The 22223-nt window shown below is 37.8% G+C and overlaps 1 protein-coding gene across 5 annotated transcripts in view; it reads left to right on the forward strand.

The window, feature by feature from the left end:
- The window catches only part of AMPD3 (adenosine monophosphate deaminase 3), a 34493-nt gene extending 13344 nt beyond the window's left edge, over positions 1-21149 (forward strand). For 4 of the 5 annotated variants that reach the window (XM_027461626.3, XM_027461625.3, XM_072039398.1 and 1 more), the window contains 9 exons: positions 6715-6909; positions 7159-7290; positions 8169-8332; positions 9923-10049; positions 10886-11049; positions 12922-13042; positions 14509-14682; positions 15808-15918; positions 16844-21149. In XM_027461626.3, coding sequence (XP_027317427.2) covers positions 6715-6909; positions 7159-7290; positions 8169-8332; positions 9923-10049; positions 10886-11049; positions 12922-13042; positions 14509-14682; positions 15808-15918; positions 16844-17020 — 1365 coding nt within the window. In that variant the 3' untranslated portion in view covers positions 17021-21149. Of the gene's footprint in view, positions 1-6714; positions 6910-7158; positions 7291-8168; positions 8333-9922; positions 10050-10885; positions 11050-12921; positions 13043-14508; positions 14683-14910; positions 15780-15807; positions 15919-16843 lie in introns of those variants that run through there. The other variant, XM_027461627.3, reaches the window with a different exon arrangement.
- The last annotated feature ends 1074 nt before the right edge of the window (positions 21150-22223 follow it).

Consider the following 22223-nt stretch of genomic DNA (forward strand, 5'->3'; position numbering starts at 1 on the left):
TAATTAGGAGACAGGTTAGGGGAATCATAGGAGCTTGTTTCATTTCCTACCACATACTCAAGGGAGCTGCATTCTTTTAAAAGCATGGAATCAACAGTGTTATGTTGCTTAGTTCGCTTCCCTTTCTTCAATTTTAAAGGATGTTACTGGAGAGAAAATGCTTCAGTTTCATAAGTGAGATTTCTTCACAAAGCAGTAATCATTGCTGGTGTTTTTAACCGTTTCAGGTCCATTTTGCATTGTTTCCGTACACAATTGAAAGAGGTAGTCCTTACTTTATAACTTTGAAATTTAGATCAACAATCTGATCCTTCTTGTTATGTTTTGGTTTGCTAGTACATCAAAAAGTCAGTTAGGCTTTTCTCTATAGTGTCCAATGTGCTGGCTGCTGAATGTTTGCTACTGTTGTGGTAATAAACTGTCAAGCACAAAATCTGCTAAGCAAAAGTGTTTGATGAATGTATCTCTGGCTCTCACATGGCCAGAAGCAGATGGACTGTTAGATAAGTTCTAATGAATTTCACATTTTTATCTGTTATGAGTGTGGATGGGAGGATCTGTTAGCTAATTCACTCAAGTGGCCAAGATTCAAATCTGAACTTGTTGGCAGTTATCTTGCATAACCCTAGCCAAGATAATTACTCCGTGCTACATTCAGATAAAACACTTGCCTAGCTGATAGAGGTGTTAATAATAAAACATATGGTGACTGAGAGATGCAATGGACAGGTGTGGATCAGATAAATTCGTTGGCAATCAGTCTGAGTAGAGAGAAGCTTTACTTGCTCAGTTCAACTTTTAAAAGCAACTGTTCAATGTCTCTGAGCATGTAATTATTTTCTAATTATCTACTAGTAAATAAGCCAGTCTACAAATGAATTAATGTTGTTCAGAAGCACAAAATATGCATCAGTCAACACTCAAATTCAAGAGAGAAGGAACAAGCTTGCTCTTCTCTGTCAGACTTGTCCTACTACTAGATACTGCTTAAAAAAATCTTGCAGCACAGAGTTAATCTTGCTTAAACCCTTATGGATATTTTTATAAAGCACTCTCTGTGGCAAGTAAACTGCATTGTAGACAGTTACTGTAAGCCCACAAGTAATCGTTTTATCGTGCTAGTCTAAGTGATGTTTGGATCCATAACTCACCAGAAGTGCTTCTTTAATAATAACAGCATCAACAGTGAAATTTATAATAGGAAACAGGCGCTACTAGGGCCTATATTTTCAGGATGTCTCTCTTTTAGTCAGTGCTTAACAATACAAACTGCCCGTTTGCAAGAAATAAGATTCACCTCCTGACAGAGTTGTTACTCAAGTTGTTGATTACATCTATCAGACACTAGTATGGAAATACTGGTACAATCTGTTTGCTAATGTAACTGATGGAAAATAACAAAATTAAAGCAATCATGAATATAGTAGCAAGGTCTATCAATGGCACGTATCACTGTATTTAGAAAGGAACAGGAGAAAGCTCGTCAGCATTATTTACTGACATGACAATTGGAGTTTATTGTTCTATTCCCTGCCCTTTTCTTTTCCTGGTTTAGTGGGAGTTATCCAGAGAGCTTATCAATATAATAAATCCCAAGATAAGATTTCCATTAAGTAAGGGAAGTGTATGTATATATCTGAGGTATTGGACTTGACCAGAATGCAAACAGGGAGATGTTTTGCACTGATCAAGCTGGAATTGGAAAATAACCCTATAATAATGACACAAACATTTCACTACACAGATGAGAGTCCAAAGGTGGTAAGACAGTGTGACTGACTCCACTTGGCTCACCACAGGAGGTGGACAGCTGTCTGTGTAGGAGAAGGCTAACTTTACACAAGACTTCTGAGTCTGCCATTAGCAAGGCTCTCCCACGTTCTCCAGCCAATGCATAGCAAAATGCAGTCACAGTGACTGCTACATAACTCCTGTTTGGCTGCATCAGGGATGAAATATAGTAGCAAGTTTAGCTCCACAGCACACGGCTGAGTTCTAGCCTTTGTGTACTAGGGTATCTTGTTTTCATAAGCAAGGATGCGAGGTTTTTGAGCTGGGCTTCAAACAGACCATTTGTCCAACAGCCTCAGATATTTGAGGGCTGGTGGTTCAGCCTTTCAGCTGGAATATGCCTTCAATGTAAAGGAAGTATGTTGAATGTTCTTTTACTTTATTAAGATGTTGCTAATTGCAGGAGGAATTTACTGTGCTTTTTTGGTATTGGAGTGGTTTCTCTTAATAGGAACTTTGGTTTGTCTGTATTGTTCTTTTTAGGGGAGAGGTTGTTTGCCTTTACCTTTAAAAGAAAAAAAAAGGAAAACATTTGATTACCTAATATTTATTTGCTGCCTTTATGAAGTGTATCTATGTACTGCATTGATAGGTGTCCTTCACTGCAAATAGCTTTGATATAGTCTTCTAAAGATGAAAAATAGATGGCCTAGTTCTCCTTCCATATGCTTGCTCTTTTCAGCCATTATTTCAGTGTGTCAGTCAACCAGACCTGAGGATATGACAAGTTGCCCTAGAGCAGAAAATTTTGTGTCTTCTGCCTTTCATTGTCTATTACAGAACTACAAGTAAAGAATTAAGCTTAATGAAGAAGGTTATTGCTTCCTCTTTGAAAAGCTAATGCAGTGTAAATATATTGGTGAGCAGGGAATCTGTCAGTGCAACATGGAATGATATCCTGTCAATCGGGTGTTCAGGATGCAGGGAATTCCCTGGGAAGTCCACGAAGCTCATAGTTATTGGGGCAGAAGCATGCACAAGTTGAAGTGCACATATGCAGAACACCAGGTAGTTTACAGTTGTGATGTTGTTAATCTATGCACTGAAATCTATCCATGAAATTAATGCGACTTGATGTTTTGTGGAGGTTTGAGAGAGTGGGAGCAAAGGGAAGCAATGCAGGAAGAGGAGGGAGGCAGAGCAGCTTAGGGAAGGGGGTGTCTCCGAGGTGTTGTTGGAGGGCAAAGGGAACTCCACACTTCGAGCTGTACACAGATGTAACCATCTTGACTGGGAAGTACAAATGTTTCATTCGCAAAGTGTGCAGACAGAATGGCATGGGTGCTCAGGTCAACAAGGAAAGGGCTGGTCTGAAATGAGAAGGTGCAGAGGAAGACAGGATGGCTCCATTACTTGGAGAATTGCTGAGGGAAGGGAATTCGACCATCCATTGATGAAAGAAAACTGATGTCTGCCACTGCTTGAATGGACGATGAAGTTAAAAGAAGTAAGGAAAGCTTTGGGTTAACCATTATCTTCATTTGGTTAAAAAAAAAAGTTCACACAAGGCATATGTGTTCCAAGATAGGCGTCTGGCAGTCATTTTTTTTCTTCTTTTCATTGAAGGTTAATGTGACCTTGCATAAAATGCTTCCTCTTGAGGGAGAGGAGAAAAAGAACTGCAGTCAGAGAGCTTGGCTAAGGGTGTGCAGCTGAGTGTTTTTTATTTTTTCAGTAAGGGAAAATTGGGATGGAGTGGCAGTGTAACAAATCTGGACATGCAGGTAGAATGCACGCAAGTAGAAGCAAATAAACCTTGTGCTAGGGGATTGTTACTCGTGTCCCGGAAAAGACTTAGCTTAGTTAATGTATGAAGAATAGGATAGTACCAGCTTAAGAATGGGACCAGTTTTGTTTTTAGGGTGAAGGAGAAGGCAAGGGGGCCATTTGTCACTCTTATTTAAAGTGAATAGGTTCCATTTTTTTTAGTAGTTGCCTTGCATAGTAAATAACAATGAGTTTGGCAACAATTCCCTAACATGATAATGTTTCAAATACAAGTTTTAAAAAATTCCTAACCAGAGCAGACCATATAAGCTATATATATTTAAGCTATGGCTAAAGGTTCTATGACTAGCTGCTGCATTTGGATGGGATTGCACCCTGAATTGTGAAAATGCACAATAGCATACAGACTAATATATTACATGCTAGGCAAGGTCAACGCTCAAGTCATTAAAACCTTTCAAAAAAATTAAGTAGCTCCTAAAATGCAGAACGAAGAAAAAGCTGTGTGTTAACTCCGTTAAATTTTTGTTGATATAAAGTTCCTGGATGTGTAAACGTTAGAATGTACTGGATAGTTAAAGTAGCCAAAGTACTGCATCTTCTCTGATAAAAGCATTCTCTGGTAGAAACTCTCACTCTCGGGCAATAAATATATTTCGAGAAAGGGAGGGAGAGAAAGAAAAGAAGGCAGGTCTTGGTTCTCAGGGAATAAGCCGGATGTGGTTAGCTTAGCTCTAGAGCTGTGTGTGATACGGGTATGGGGACTGGTGAGGATTTGACAGGAACTTGCAAATTGCAGAGGCACACTTGAGAAAATTATTTCTCAAAGAGAAGCAGGACTTTTAAAAAAAAAAAAAACGCAGTTACTGTTCTGTCATCTGATCCTTGCATACAAGCAACCAAAATAAACAAAATGTCTCCTTGCTTTCCCTTACAACAGTAGCTGAGTCACGTTGATTTAAAGGAAGAGGAAGTGTTGAAGGGACAAGAATTTCAGTAGCTGAGCCACCACTGAAACTACCACGTTCTGAAACAAAATAAACTGTACTTGTAAAGGTTGCCTGTAACTAGTATTGTATGCTTATATATTGCTTTCTCATGAATGTTTAGAGCTTATGTATCTGTTAACTGTTATTTAATTCTCCCATATAAGTTAACCAAACCTGCTAGTACATAGAATTTCATTGGTACAGGACCAGGTTGTAGTAAACAATGTTCTTCTAAAACAGAAAACAATCCCTAACTTAAGTAAATATTTATAAAATGCACTTGGGTTCAAATGTTGATAAAAGTACTCCGGGGAACATAATAATATGTTAAGCAGAGCTGGTTTTACTATTTTACACACAGTAGTGCTTCCTGTGCATTAGTAGTGTACCTGCAGTTGTGTACTCTGAGACAGGACTGGTTCTTGCTTCTCTTCATTCAGCTGTAGTGTCTAGCACATGAAACTAACAGGTCTTACAAGACCAGCTTAGGGTTCTGCAGGAGTAGGAAGCAATATATAGTCAGTTTGTAACGCATGTTTCAAGATTATATATAACACGGACAGGATGGTTCAGGTGATAAGTCTAAAAAAGCACCTCAGAGTTCCTCTATCCTATATATTTGGTAGGAGATGGTTTGGAATCATAGTAACATTTTACCATAAAGTGTTATGTGTATGTAGCTGGTGCACAAAGCACGTGTTAGAAACAGTGAAAGCTGGGACTGTTTCTACCACACATCCTTGCTGTTGCAGCCCTCCGTGTCCAGCTAGTTCCTGGGCTGGAGGCTAACATGAAGCTTAGCAGGCAGCCTGTAGCACTGCTGAGCTAAAACTGCTTCTGCTCTGATCTGGCACTCTGGATTGGAGAGCAGTTTCAGAGTCTGTCAAACAGTTCGCAGGGCTTTTGCGCTTATCTTTTTGTCAACTGTGAAAGCTAATCAGGACAGTGTCTTATGGGTTATTTGTGTGTGTGTATTTTGTTGGTTTTGCTTTTAAATTGATAGTAATTTGTTGCTAGAGGCATTTCATTATTTTGGCTAGGCTATTTTGCATTTAGGCTATTCTGTTGTTCAGTCAGGATGAATTACTCAAGGAATTTCACAGCATATGTACCTATAGGTGCTGCTTCACACACACAAGATACTTCTGTGCTTTTAAATTCCCCATTATCCCTGCTGAAGCCTATTCCTTCCTTTCAGGTACTTAGTCCTCATGAAGTTATCAGCATTACCTGCCTTTTCATAAAAGCAGAAGTTGGGGAATATACCTGATTTTATTTCTTCTATTCTTTATCTGTGTAGTTAAAAATACTGAACCCTTGGCTGCAAGGGGACTGTGTTATTCATTGCACATACCTGCTGGAGGCAGAAATTACACATACTTGAAATGGAAAACTTAAACCAACAAGCTCCCAGACCTCACCAGTTGTTTCTTTGGATTGTGATCTATCTAATACAGGCTGCTCAAATAGCAGTGCAAAGAAAGATATCAGTGGAAACTGGTTTGTTCTTGTCTTTTTTTTTTTTTTTTTTTTTAAATAGGCACTCCAGAAAAAAATGGAGGACTGCTCTCAGTCCTTCTGTGAAGCTTGCACTTCCCTCAGTGTGTGAACAGTTCTGAAGAAACTGAAAGACCTGTCAGTATTATGAGTTGCTGTATTGTGATTAAGCTTGAAAAAAGTGACAAAAATCTCTCATATGCATGGGACCTGAAATGTTTCATGTGGTTGAAAAACAAAAATGACTTATGCTTTTGGAAGTGGCTGAGAAGTCCAGGTCCTTTCAGTCAGAGAAGATGGTTATAAACTATGGTTTGTACCTAGAACAACATCATTGATTCATGGATGAAATCTGTTAAAGGATACTAAAGGATCAGAACATTCTTTAAGGAAGCCTCGTATTTTTTTCTGAATCCAAATTCTGTGATTGGCATTTGTAATGTATCTTGTTGAAATATTTCTTATATAAAAAGTGAACTATTAACTGATGGTTACTTTATTTTATTGATAGCTCTGATGATTGAATAATCCTCCCCAAACCAAACTGTCAGGGTTCTGAAACATTTTGACTTGCTGAGGCACTAATCCATTCATTGCTTAAGGAATATTTTAGAAGGCTTTAGTCATTGTTGTCACTGACATACATCAATTAACAAAGTAAGTTTATATATAAATATAACAAGCATGAATGACCTTATTTTGATTTCAGGTTGATACTCATATCCATGCTGCTGCTTGCATGAACCAGAAACACTTACTGAGGTTTATAAAGCATACATATCAAACAGAGCCAGACAGGATTGTTGCAGAGAAAAAAGGCAAGAAGATGACCTTAAAGCAAGTCTTTGAAAGCCTTCACATGGACCCTTATGACCTCACTGTAGACTCTTTAGATGTCCATGCAGTAAGTAAGATACCAACATAAGAGAGAAAAAACTATGTTTACTAAGTGTGAAATTCTGTTTTCTGCATTTTTTTCATAACATTAAATCAGAATTTAAACTCATGCATAACTTCACATGTTTGAACTAAGTACAGTTCTTTTCTGTGCATTTCGTTTCTAGGCAGTTTTATTTATAAACAATTTGTGTACTTAAAACCAAGATTATTTGTGTGTTGTTTTTTTTTTTTGTTTGTTTTTTTCCTTCTATAGGGTCGTCAAACATTTCATAGATTTGACAAATTCAATTCTAAGTACAATCCAGTTGGTGCCAGTGAGCTGAGGGACTTGTATTTGAAAACTGAGAACTACATTGGAGGTGAATATTTTGCTCGCATGGTCAAGGTAAATAATTTTTGTGTTTTTTCCAGCTGTAGAGAAATAATGGTTAGTAAAAGATTTGTGATAACTGTATCTAGAGTTAGCACTGTGGTTAAGTGATTCTCAAGTATTAAGCTTGCTCTACCAATTTATCAGAAAGGCCTCTGCTAAGTTGGCCACTGCTGCTTCCTGAACAATTGTTTGAGCTCTAAACTGTGTATAAGTTCAAAGCAGGGTTGTGTGCAGTTTCAAACTAATGGGGAGCTGCCAAAACTCAAATCACTGGCTTAATATTTTGTTAGGATGTAGTTGGCTGGTGCTAGTTGCTAGGGAAGGGAAGACATAAGAAAGCACCTCTACAAAAATCTGTATCTGCACACATATGCACAGGCTTCAGATTTGCTTCTTACAGCAGAAGAATTAGTTGTATTCATGAACTAAATATCAATGATTTTTAGATATATACAAGTACTTAGCTAAAATTAATAGCCTTAAAATTACTTACTACCATGAGTTCTAGGTCAGATTCATTAATGCTCTGCTTATTTTACGCAGTCATTTATGATGGTATAAAGTATTACTGTTCTGATTTACCAGTTCTGGACATACATGTATGTCTTGCAAAAATATTCGGAATAGTTGCACAAAAATTTTGTCCTCTAAATCTAGGTGTTATAGTTAGTTACACTCAAATGGCATTCTGGTAGAATATTTAAATACCTAAAATAAAGTAAAAAAAAACAAACAACAACAAAACAAACAATGAATTAACAGACAAGCAATTCCCTTTAAGGAGTAACAGTACAAAGCTATGCCTGAGGGAAATACAGTGATGAATATACTACTAGCTGTTAATGATCTTCAGTGTCCTTACTAAAGCAAATCTATTTATTGTTCAATAGGAAGTAGCCCGTGAACTAGAAGAAAGTAAATACCAGTACACGGAACCCCGATTATCCATTTATGGACGGTCTCCTGATGAATGGCTGAATTTGGCAAAATGGTTCATTAAACATAAAGTTTATTCCCCAAATATGCGCTGGATAATTCAGGTTCCCAGAATCTAGTAAGTAATCATGAGTTCTTGGTAATCCTAAGAGTTTGAAATCATCCTAATGAATTTGTTTTAATTTCTGATATATTTTTTTTAAATGGCTTATGAGCTGTTCTGTAGCTCTATTTATGAGCAACAGCCTGGGAAATTTATTCTTGACCATTGCTGCAAATCTCCTGACAGTCTGGGGGTGGAGGAGAAGATGGGGTTTAAATGTACTCTTATGAAGCTATTCAAAACAACTGTGAAATACTTTAAAGCCTGAAGATACTAAAAACAAAAATCACAACTGGATGAAATTAAGTTGCATTCACAGGCAAGGTAAAATGCAATTCAGTAATGAAAATAAATCAACTCTTGAATTCCGTAAGGGAGCAGAAATTGCTCTGCAAGACCATTATCATCAAACTTCCTCAAGACTAGTGACTAAATGACAGTGAACTTGGAAATGCAACCCGCATTGTTATGATTTGCAAGCTTAAATCAGTATTAGTACTGCTAAGTTTTTAAGCATCCTTTGGGACTTCAGGTCCTTTATTAAATGTGTATTTAAAACTGTGTATTGTAACTAGTACAGTCTCCCATGATGAGTTTGCCAGCCTTAATGGCTGAGCTTTGTGTTTTGAAATTGCATAGTTGGAATATGAGTAGAGAAAGAGCTGTCGTAGTCTCATGTATCTCCCAGAGTGTATATCTCACTAAGGAGAAAGTTCTCTTCTGTCACAGAATCACAGAATCATCTAGGTTGATCCTCCAAGGTCACCAAGTCCAACCTCTGACCTAACACTAACAAGTCCTCCACTAAACCATATCCCTAAGCTCTACATCTAAACGTATTTAAAAGACCTCCAGGGATGGTGGTGACTCCACCACTTCCCTGGGCAGCCCATCCCAATGCCTCACAACCCTTTCAGTAAAGAAGTTCTTCCTAACATCCAACCTAAACCTGCCCTGGCGCAACTTTAGCCCATTCCCCCTTGTCCTGTCACCAGGCACGTGGGAGAACAGACCAACCCCCACCTCGCTACAGCCTCTTTAAGGTACCTGTAGAGAGTGATAAGGTCACCCCTGAGCCTTCTTTTCTCCAGCTGAAAAAGCCCAGCTCCCTCAGCCGCTCCTTGTAGCACTTGTTCTCCAGACCTCTCACCAGCGCTTCCATTAAGTCATGCATTTAATGACTCACTGAAGTACTGCCTCTCTTGTGAAAGCCTCACTAAACCATAACATTTTACTTTCATTTAGAGTAGTTAAAACTAGAGAACAGACTGTCATGAGGGGTGATTCCTTATCTCTCCTTTTAGTACTTGTATTGCTGTAAAGGAAAGGGTCATTGTTCTTGAGACGACATTTACCACTGCTTACTTGCACTATTTTTGGAGCACTCAGGAACTTCTGCAGAGTCTGGATGAAGCAGAATGCCAGGCAGTGCAGGAAACAAAGCACAGAAGCAATCCCTGCCCTGACATTAAACTTTGGATTTCTCAATCCTGGTAAAACTGAAGCCTTAGAATATAAACAGAAATGAAAGGAAATGTGAAAACTGATGAAAAACATAAGATGATTAAAGAATAGTCACAACTTTGTGTATTTTTTCCCCTTCAGTGATATATTTAGGACAAAAAATATTCTGCCTAGTTTTGGGAAGATGTTAGAGAACATTTTTGTACCTTTGTTTGAAGCAACAATCAATCCCAAAGACCACAAAGAACTGCACCTTTTCCTCAAATATGTAAGTATGCTCGGATATTCTGTCTTACATGAAATGGAGCCTCTCCTATTCAACACAGCTGTTGCCAGACACTAAAAGAACCTTTCTCCTATGTAGAATACCTATTTCTATTAAAACAGCTCAACAGCTATTTATTTGTACTACCAGTAGTCCTTTCTATAATGAAGGACCAAAAAATGTTCACATGCTCTTGTGCAGAGGGAACCTACTAATCTGGTACATGAAGGAGCTTACCTCCTTTTTGGAGGTCAGTCTCAGAGGCGACTGAAGGGAAACAATGTGTAGATCCTGATGGGGCTCAGGAAAGATCTGGTTGACCTCATTAAGAGAGACATCTGTGAATGTATCTCAGATCAGAACTCAAGCTTTCCTGGGAGCTTCTGGCCTACAGCTGCTGTTCAAATAACAAAGCAGATGAGTTCCAAGGGTTATAATCTGTATCTATGAGATTTTTTTTTCTTTTCCCCTCGACTCATACTGTTGTGCCTTGTTAAGATGGAGCACTTCTGAACACTGTAGCATCAGTGGCAGGACTCATCTTCCTGCTTAACAGGAGGAATGTGCCATGTTCATGCTTGTTCTTTATTTGTGCTTCTGCAAACCCTGCATCACAGTAGAACTAGTTTCTGGAATGAGCGTTGCTGTTTGGGTAACATTTCAAAGAAAATATGCTATTGCTGTTGTCTGCATGGTGTGGTAGAAGGGCAGAACAGCATAACTGCTCGCATAAGGAGGGAAACTAGATGCTTTGTGCAAACAAGTTCTGAAACAAGAGTAAGTAACATCAAAGTTTACTTCTTGAAAGCACTAATTCCTGTGAATCTCATCTCCTACAGGTGACTGGCTTTGATAGTGTTGATGATGAATCCAAACATAGTGGCCATATGTTTTCTGACAAAAGCCTTAACCCTGACCTCTGGACCAGTGAGAAGAATCCCCCATATAGCTATTATTTGTATTACATGTATGTCAACATCATGTTGCTGAACAACCTTAGGAAGTAAGTAGTCATTTGCTCTCTTACGAGTTTCTGGAAAGAACAAAAACAGTTAGAATCTTGGTCTCGATTGAAGTCTGTGTCTAAATCGTACATCTTTGGTAGCAAAGCTTATCTCAAACAATTTTAAAAGAGTCCAAGAGGAGTACATGATTTATTCTGAAAATGTTAACTGTAGACTTAACTTAAATGAAATACTCAGAAATTGTAAAGGCATCAGGTTAATATCTTCATTTGACATTTGTGTATAAATTCTTTAAATCTGAATATACTTAAAACAAAAAAGAAAGAAATAAAAGAAACCCCACAAAACTGACTTGTTGGCCTTTGCTCAGATTCACAGTGGATTTCCAAACCTAACATACTTGTTGGTAGCTTGTTATCTCCTGGTGATTTTAGAGACACAAAGTTGTGAAATGCTAGTTTAAGGGCTGCTGCTGTTACTGAAAACAGAGGAAGCCATAATTATAAACCACACATCTGGCTAATTAACTTAAACGTCCTTACAGATTCATTCAGTTTTATCACTTTTGATACCAACGCCTAGGCAAGTAATGCAGGGATGTATGATTCTGAGTATGAAATCATGACTGTGAAAGCAAATTTTGTCACTGGCTCAGTTAAGCCTGAAATTCAACTTGAGGTTATGTTCCTGAATTTATAGCTGATCTACACAACTGACTCAAATTGAGGCACAGGGAGGTCATCCATTGATATTACAGTATCATCACTTACCCTGCAAGGATTTGGTTCATTATTATTTATAAAATGTTGGGGAATTTTCTTATAGGAGGTACATAAACTGTCATTTTAACAAGTCTTATTTGAGTTTACAATCAAAATGTTATTTGTCCTCTCCTCTTCCCCTCTCCCACTGCTACCTTAAGCATTTCTTTCTCTACCGCCCTATATAATCAAATCTCATAATAAAAACATCCACCTTAGATTGCTTTGTACTTATAACAGAAAGGCCTAGTTGTTAGATACCTGCTGAGTTGTGTCTTGTTCATTACAGAACTAAAACCAAAGTCATCCCTTCCTCCTGACTTCCTCTGCATCCTCTGTAGTGTACACTTTTTGTCTTTTCAAAAACAGAGATTCTGTCAGAACTTCCGCATTTCTTTTTAACCTCAAGATCATTTCAGCTACCATTTGAAAATCTCCCTAGGTAATCATAAAACCATCTTTATAGCTAGGTGAGACAATGAAACAATTCATCAACAAGTCAGTAAAACTGTTCACCCCCCTGAACCCAGTAAGTATTTGAGACATCACAGCCAGTCCATTGCAAGACTGTTTTACACTTTTTGTAATACTATCTACATCAGCAAAGCTAGATTCCATCCTCAGATCCTTTTTCAAGAGAAGCATTACTGACCATCTATCCTCAAATTGCTATATTCTTCAGCAGTCCTCATTGAAATTCTGTTTTGAACACCCCAAAGACTTGGGGGATGTGTCTGCACTGTATAAACAGGGTCCATTATAACTTAAAACAGAGCATCATTTTTAAATAGTGATGATACAAATAAAATGGTTCTAGAAATTATAGTGTGAAGTCTAGCATAGTAACTAAAATTCCCAGACCAACTGTTCACCCAGTAGTTAAGGAATTGCTACATGAGATGTAACTGGGGAAGGAGAGAAGGAACACACATACATCAGGTCGTGGAAGAGACTTGAATAGAGGGACCTTCCCTATTTGACAGCAGCAAAATAGGCTGATGTGTTGGCCTGATGGGATGTCGTGCCAAGCTGTATGAGAATGCGTATATTAAAATTTTATTTAAAATACCACATTAATGATAATTATATACATAACAGATAGATAATAATGCATTTCTTGTTAGTGGAACTTGGTTTTAATCTCCTCAGGGAAAGAGGCATGTGTACTTTTCTGTTTCGACCTCACTGTGGAGAAGCTGGGTCTATCACGCATCTTGTATCAGCCTTTCTGACAGCAGACAACATTTCTCATGGATTGCTCTTGAAGAAGGTATTGCTTGCTTGCTCATCTAAATTAATCACTATCTGCTTAGACTTCAGTCACTGGTTCAAATAGCAGTCACCAAGTTAACTTATCTGGACAGTCCCAAATTAATATTCTTAGCATGGCATAAGTTACTCTTCACTTTGATCATAAGAGAATAAGCTCAGCAGAGCTTCCTACTTCTTGTTTAAGCTATAAAAATAGATATTTTACCACATGAATATTTTAAAGCTCTGTCTTTATAGGAAAGATCTGAAAGAATTGTTCTTATATGTCAAGGGCTTGGTGACGCCTACTTCTGGTTACTCTAAGCAGAACTTAAGTTATAGTGGAAAAAAACTACTTTAGGTTGTTACTACTCCTTGTTTTTAGATCTTAGAATTATTTAAGAAAAGCTCTAGTATTTTTCTGCACAGGAACAAAGCTCATTTTCCCTTACTAACATCCCTGTGCTTCAACATTCATAAGGTTTTGATTATTTATATCTAGAGTAATTGGGATCATTTGATCATGAAATTTAACATAGCAGTATAACATGGCAATATTGTATATACAGCTTGACTGCTGTGGCTAGGACAGACATTTCTGGCATATCCGTAAATACCCATCATACAACTCCTCATCCCCAGGCCACTGTTTTGTAATTAAAACAATTTGTCAGTAGGTGGCAGACGTGAAACATGAGTGTTGTAATTCTTCTGAAAACTTTCTCATAAATCGAATTTTCTGGTTAGTGTTAGAAAACTCTCTCTGTATTTTACAATGTATCCAAGAATAAAGAATAGTTTTGTCTAAAACCATGTCTGACATTATCCTCTGAACCACTGATTCCTAAAATGAGACACAGATATAGAAGTACTAAGGCTGTACATGACCCAGAGTATTCTTCTCTTCACTCTCCTGCTCAGCTTGGGGGGAAAACCTGGCAGAACAGATAGATAATAATAATGAAGGTGCTTGTTAGATTCACTGGTTGCTTGAGCCAGAAATAGTAATAAATAAAGATGAGGTGAGCACAGATTATTTATAGTATGTGCACAGCAACACGTAATGTCTAATAAATCACAATTATTTTTGCTCCTCAAATTGGACTGCAGTTTTGAAAATAATGAATGGCTTAGCAGTTTTGATATATGTGGTGTTATTTGTGACTTCAAGCTTGTGGGGCAGGTACGTTGTTAGTATCAAATGCAGCACCCTTAATAGTCATATACGCTTTCTAATTATTTTTAAATACAAGGCTGCAGTTTTTTTTTTTTTTTTGAGGAACATAAATTATTTTTATAAAGATCGGTAACAATTTACAATTCAGATTCTTAAGTATTTTCAGAGTTTAGTGTCAACATAAATGTTTTGATCTTCATCCTCCCACTGTAATATTGTTTCCATTTTCCCTAATGGAGATATTTTTTTTTCCCACTGTCCCATAATACCACTCAATGTTGACTGTTTTTGTTTGTTTGTTTTTGTAGAGTCCTGTCCTCCAGTATCTTTATTATCTTGCACAAATACCCATTGCCATGTCTCCACTTAGTAACAACAGCCTGTTCCTGGAGTACTCAAAAAATCCACTACGGGAATTTCTACATAAGGGACTTCATGTCTCTCTCTCTACAGATGATCCTATGCAGTTTCATTATACAAAGGTAAGAATTGCAAAAATCATTTGTCTTCAAATTTGGCAACAGTGTACCTCATAGGCCCAGAATGACCTGAAAGCTGTTTTATACCATTTCTTAGGATATAAAGTTCCATGTCTTTCAGTCACTTCATTCATTATTCTTCCTCATTCTCAGTCTACTGCTCACTATTAGGTTTCAGAGGGAAATGTCTAATTTCCTAATTATGTTTCTTTTGTACTCTTGCCTCTCCAGTGTTGGCTGTTGAAGTATAGAATGAAGGATGAGGCTGGAGGGAGGTTTGAGCCTTCATAAACAATCCTCTAGAGTGCCAGGAAAGTCCAGTTTCCTTACTAATAAATCTGGGGAAGTACATTACTAAAACACCATGTGGAGTTTCTGATGATCACATAAGCTCTTTGCTTAGTGAACTGAGACTGAGTTTTGCCCTTGGGTGGCCTGGCAGGGCGGAAATGCCTGGTCACTGGTTGTTTTGATGCCCCAATTGCAGACCTGAGTCACGCTGTGCCTTACAACGACCCATACGTTGCTCTACTGTCAGTCTTCTGAGGGTGAGCCAAGCTCTGCTGTGCTTCACTCAGGCTTGCTTCTTGCCCATGATATACATGCCTCTGCTAGAAGAGGCAGAGAGGTGGGAGCTTTCTGCATGGATGTAACGCAACACAGTCTGAATTACACATGATGTGGGACATCCTTAGATGTGAGAGCCCACTAGAGCCAGACCCAACACCCTTGTTGTAGGGGAGGTTAGAAGTGAGAAATTGCCCTGTCTGTCTATGTAGCATATTCACTAAAGATTTAAGCCTAGATCCTCCAAGATTTCTATATTCCCCAGAATCTCATTTGAAATTGTCTAATAAATGCCTTTGAGGATCTGGACTACAGGCTGCAATTTCTTAGGCTAAAATAACTCGATACCCAGTGCTTATTATTTAACAATCACCCTTGGAAAATTTTAAATAAACAATCCTCTTTGTTAATAGTTGTGATGTTAATGTATTAAACCTGTAAGTTTTCACAGCTATCTAAACAGCATGTATAAATTCCTTAATTAGTAATGACTGTATATCCGCATTTACATTTTATTTACATTATTTATCATTTGATACTAAACATATTTTGGTGATACAGGAAGCTCTCATGGAGGAATATGCTATTGCAGCCCAGGTGTGGAAACTAAGTACCTGTGACTTGTGTGAAATAGCAAGAAACAGTGTGTTACAGAGTGGATTGTCAGATAAGGTAATTGTGGCTCTTTTGTGAATATTAGGGTGAGTAGGAAGTGAGAAGCCAGTAGTCTGAAAATTAAATAGCAGGTCTTTATGTGATGTACTTGTAATAGATCCCTATCCTCTTTTACTGAAATATTTGCAAAATATCTATGTAGTCTCACATTTAAAAAGTATTAAAGTTGTATTTTTCCTCATTAGCTTTGTTTTGGAATCCCCCCCAATGTGCAGAGACTAGGTACCTGTTTATACTCAGGTCTCGCTCTACTCCCAAAACTTTAATCCTTTAATCCAGTATCCCTCTGCAAATAATTTTATACATGTCTTGCAATAAGTAAAAGTAAACTGCCTGTCATTAAGCAAGACTTGTTTTTAGTTAGTAGTGAGTATTACATGAAATGTTCTGTTTCAGACAGGCAGTCACATTACGTTAAATCCCCTTCTTGCTTTAAAATTCTATAAATCCATGGCATGCTCTTTAAGACTTAGTTTGGAACATCCTCTCTTTTGCATCCCTTTCAGACACTCCTTTCAAGGAACAAGTATGTGAAGGGGCTTTGCAAGTATGTTCTGTTGTGTCTTCCAGTATTCTCTAGTGACAACTACTGATCTTCCTCTTGTGCAAACTTTTAACAAAAGAAAACTAAGCCTCTCTTTTTTGACTTCTCACTTGAAAGATATAGTAGTGAAGACTAAACACTAGTACAAAGGGTTTTAGCAAGCCAAACTAAATGTGCTGCTGACAGTAAATTATATGTATAAATGTTGACTTTAAAATCTCCAGAAGTGGTTAAGACCCTGATGTAAAGCTCAACGGCCAGCTGGTTAAAGTTGCTTCTTCCACTTGTAGTGGAATTGTTCAACTATATATTCAGTTATGCAATAAATCACAACAGTTGAACTGATTTTTCTTCCTTTATGTTTAATCATGTCCACAGGAAAAACAGAAATTCTTAGGGTTGAACTATTGTAAAGAAGGACCTGAGGGAAATGACATTCGAAAGACAAATGTTGCACAGATCCGGATGGCTTTCAGGTATGAGACACTGTGCAATGAACTTAGCTTACTGTCTGATGCTATGAGAACAGAAGAGATTTCTACTCTGTCAAAGTAGTTACAAACTCAAAGAAACCAGAACATTTCATTCCCAAGCAGGATGAGAGGCTAATTGAATCATCTGTTGTTGATGCTACCAAGACACAACACAGGATGAACAGTATGGAGAAAAATAGAGTAGCTATGGAAGGCAAACAGCATTTGCTGCTTTCTTTTACAGCATTATTCTCACTGCAAAAATTTCAGTTTCTACAAACAGTAGGGTTTGTAAGACCGCTGTAAATATTAGATGCAAACTCAGAATTATGTATAATTTGTTTCGTACAGTCCTAACTGTGCATTATATTGTAGCTTGCAAAACTGCAGAGATTATAGATAATGCATCTGTAAGATGCATCATAGGATACTGCAGATGCTGACAGAATACATGTACATGCACCTGTTTTTGTCCTGCAAATCTCAGTAGCAATCATGGCATTTACCAATTGGAAGTTTAAACTTCCCTTTTACTCACTAGCAGATCGTATGTTGTGTATAATTTAGAGGCTACCCTCTCATTCTGGAATGTGTCCTGACACAATTTTTACCTTAATGTTTCGCCAGTTAAATTGGAAAACAAGAAAAAGCAAAATTTGGTAGTCACATTTAGTGACAAATTGTTTCCTGTTGTCATGTAGGATATCTGTGAAGAACAGCAGATTAATGCTCTTTAATCTAATAGGTAGAAAACACGGTGTCAAAATTGTCACTACTGTACATTGTAATAAGAAGTGTAATTACATTATGAAAACTTTGTCTTGTAAGCTGAGAACACTTTTTTATTGCTTTGTAATCAGAATATGTGGGTATGCCAGTTCTAATTACTTGAAAATTTACGCAGATAATTTTGGTTGCATGTAATGAGAAATTTTTTACTTGAACAAAGGAAGTGTTCTTACAAATCAGTGGTAGAAACTTCAGTCCTGGGTTCTGATCCTACTTCTGATGTCTTCTTACAGATTTGTGTTAGTTTTTACTTTAGTCAATTACAGAGTTGAATGAGAAGTCAAACGATTTATACAGAGCTACCCCACTTGAAAGAGGTCATTTCAAATGTGAACTTATGACAGAGTGGTTAGTAAAATAAATACAGCTACTGCAGTATTTATCACTTTGATTCTTTTTGATTCTTTTTTTCTATTTGAACATCCTTCTTAAGACAAAGCTTCACTCAGAAAGGAAAAGAAATAATATTACAAGGTAATATATAGTAGAAATTACAGGTAGTTTCACACCAAAAAGGATTTCAAGGCTAGGGGCAAACAGAGGATGTAGATGCCTGTAAATTCAATATTACACTACTTCATCTGAAGGCCTGTAGTCCATAAGCTAAGATCCTCAGCCTACAGTTAGAGACCTGGATATCTAAAACAGTAAACTGGGAGGTTAGGCATCTTAGAACTAATTCAGAACTGATGTGTAAAAAGCAAGTAACTAAACTTAGTCAATTAAGCCTTAATAGACCTAGAACCTTGCAAGCTTTTACCACATCAAATATCTCATGCCACTCAAGTTTCTTGGGCCAGGCCCTTCTCTTGGACACCTACATCCTTCCTTTCAGGAGCTGATCAAGTCTTACTTTCCCTTGTAAATGCAGACAGAAGGTGTGTTGGTGGTAATACCTAAACTAAACCACCCAATGGTATAAACGTACGTATTTATTGAAGACAGGCTCCACAGGCTGTAGGATCTGAAAGCAATACCTTCAAAGACAATTTCTTTTTTTTTTTCCTATGTACCTACTGTCCTGAATGGTGATTACAGGAAAATAGCCAAGTGAGGGAAGGAAGAATTCCCTCTCATGGCCTGTAACTGTACAGACCCGTAAGAGCCCCTTAAGAGAAAATAACCTGAAAAAAGACTCTTAGGAAGCAGCCTGGAACTAAGGCTGCTGCAGGGTGCCCTGGGGAACAGGAACAGACTTTGGGTCATGCAGGGAGCTGCAGTGTTGTCAGGGATAGAAGATAAATTTTGGTTGCAGGCAGGTGGCAGAAGACTTGTCCTGAGCTCTTCAGCCATTTAGCCTAAGGTCTCATTGTTCCACTAGTGCCATTTGTTTTTTTTTTTAATTCCTCATGCAGCTAGCACTGCAAACTAGTGCTATATTGTTCAACTGTGTAACGTGACATTGTTCTCTTAATCAACAATACCTATTGGCCTCACTGTTAGAAATTTCTAGAAGCTCACTTAACAGATGTGGAAGGATGTGGAACTTGTGGAACAGGTCCAGAGGAGGGCCACTAAGATGATTGGAGGGCTGGAGCACCGCTCCTATGCAGAAAGGCTGAGGGACCTGGGCTTGTTTAGCTTGGAGAAGAGAAGGCTCCAGGGAGACTTCATTGCAGCCTTCCTGTACTTGAAGGGAGCGTCTAAACAGGAGGGGGAATGCCTGGTTACATGTGTTGGTAGCGATAGGTCAAAGGAGGGTAGTTTTAAAGAAAGATGGGAGATTTAGGTTAGAAATTAGGAGGAAGTTTTTCACTCAGAGGGTGGTGAGACACTGGACCAGGTTGCCCAGGGAGGTTGTGGATGCCCCATCCCTGGAGGTATTCAAGGCCAGGCTGGATGCAGCTCTGGGCAGCCTGCTCTAGTGGCTGGCAACCCTGCGTAGACAAGGGAGGTTGAAACTAGATGATCTTTAAGGTCCTTTTCAACCCAGGTCATTCTATGATTCTATCATAACGCATTATCAGGATTCAAGAGTGTAATTTTCTTACAATGGTCTTGAGTGGTTACAACCTTTTTTGGTACCTTTTGGTAAAATGCAAAAGTCTTGTCTTCATTAGTACAACACCCTAATAATTTTTATAAACATAACATAGTTTACTTGAGAAAAGCAAGTGTATCCACTCTGATTCAGCAACGTGTTTTGTTTAACAAACTTAACTTTCAAGTATTTTTCATCTCAGAATCATTGTTTTACTTGAGCTGCTTCACCTAAGCATTGCTGTTACAGCTTCTTTTGTCATTTATTTTTTTTTGTTGTTTTAGTTTTCTTGACATTATACTATTGTATGTTCTACTACATGTTCTGCTTCCCTGACCTCAGAAACATCTGTTTCTAACATGGTGGTAGCTTTTCAAGACAAAACAATAAAAGAATCAAAAGACAAAACTACTTGAATCTTTCAGTATTCATTGTTAAGAGACACTAATGTGGATTTTTGACAATGGTCATTTGTGTGTTATTACCACACACTCTCCTTTCAGTGCATTCTTGGGTGATGCTTTTAAGTGTAAATTGAGCTAATAGTGTTATATTTAGGAAAACCAATGTGCATCCTTCCAGGCATCCATTACTACATCTCTTCTGGTCATCTTTCAATTTGGAAAAGGTTACTGATCCTCATGTTCCAGACCTTGAGCGCTTTTTTTTTAAATTGCAGTTTTGTATTAGTGTGTTGGCTATTTCAAATAACCTTGCAGTATTAGGATATGTATGTAATGAAGGGCAGATCCAGTGTTGGAGTGTTAATGTCATCTGAATTACTGTTGGACACATTTACTCAAATGTGAGCCTACTCAAATGAAATTGCTGAAGTAATTTCTTCCCAGACAGTGTTGAGATCCAACCTGGTTACACCACTGTTTACCTTACCCAGACAGAAAACAGAAGGGGACTAGAAGAACATCACTGTGGGTGGTGATTTGGTAGGGCGGGGGAGTGCTTCGGAATGGGAGAACAGCCTGTTTTCTCATCATCTCATTGGTGTTAAGATTCAAATGTTATTCAAGACTTCCTTAAATCTGGTAGCTCAGAGTATTTTACACTGTCACCTAAAATGGTTAATTATGGTTATTTGGTATTTAAAACATATCCGTTTGAACTACTTCTAGTGATGCTCTTCCATTTTCTTAAAGAACTTTAGCAGATTTAAGGCGCTTACTCTGCTACTGGGTAATGCAAGTCTTTCTTCATACCAGACCTATCTTACTTTCTCATGTATGTCACTGCTCTTTACTTGTGGCTAAACTTTTCCGTTCTAGTTGCCTTGTTAACATTTTGGCCTGAAAAACGGGGGTAAAGGAAGGAATGTCTGTGAGAACTGCTTTTCCGTTCTGTGCCTGGGTTAAATGATGTTTATCTTTGGTTCTTGTGGAGGCATTAAACATTACATTAATAAATAAATGAAAAAATCTGGATAGTATTTTTGTGTGTGCGCACCTCTCAATAAAATTGTGGCTGCTGAAAATCTTTGCATTTAACTAAAAAACTGTAATGTAACTGTTAGCATTACAGAAGATGAAACTAAAGATAAAGGATTACCACAGCATGAAAACTGGGAAAACAAAAAACACAAAACAGTAGCGATAGATATAGATAATAATAAGCATTATTTAGAAAAGGAAGCAAATGTTTAGCTCATTTAAAGCAACCCAGTGTTAATGAAAACCAGTTATGTTGATTTGTCCCAGCAGAAGACCTGGCATTACATCCCAAGGTGAAACTGTATTGCAGGGCTACCAACCCTGTATCTTGTCTCCGTGCTCATCCAAAGTGGAAATCTGGGTGGAGCACGCTGCAGCTCTTCTGATACTGGAGCCTCAGCTTAGTGCTAAAGTATGAGTCAAAACAACTGAATTTGGGAGCAGGAAAGCAGTTCTGAAACCCACAGATGAAACAATTTAAGCAGTCTTACCTGACCAAAAAATAAAAATAAAAAAAATCAACCAACAAAACCAAGAAGTTCATAAGTGACAAACTGAAATAAGTAGTTAATAGCAACATAAAGATTCTGCTGCAGTAAAGATGACTTCTGAGGGAAAGAGTTTAACACAAATCACTTCTTTCTGTAGAAAATAAAGATTTTGCAGAGGAAAATTAAAATGTGTCTCTCTGTACAAACCCTTTGTTGCTTTTTTTGAACAAGCTGGTGCGCATTAAGCACAAGAGTAGCGAATTAGGAACATATGTAACTGAATAATGAATATTTCTCTCCTATACGTCTCAAAACACGAAATACCAACATTAAGCATCATAGTATATGTATATGTACTAAGTGTGAAAAACAACACTGCTAATGCATTAAGCATTAACTATGGCTAAGAAGTATCCTCCCACATGAAAAAACACTTTTTTTAAGGTCTGTTACAAAGTGTGGATGCATCCATTAGTGTGGATGCATAGACTTTTGTACCAAAATTCTACCTTGTTCTACACACAAGTGAACTCCTGAAAGGGAAGTTTCTGGCTAACTTTAGGTTCATTCATAAAAATACTG

This window comes from Anas platyrhynchos, chromosome 5, assembly GCF_047663525.1.
Source record: "Anas platyrhynchos isolate ZD024472 breed Pekin duck chromosome 5, IASCAAS_PekinDuck_T2T, whole genome shotgun sequence".
Lineage (NCBI taxonomy): Eukaryota > Metazoa > Chordata > Aves > Anseriformes > Anatidae > Anas > Anas platyrhynchos.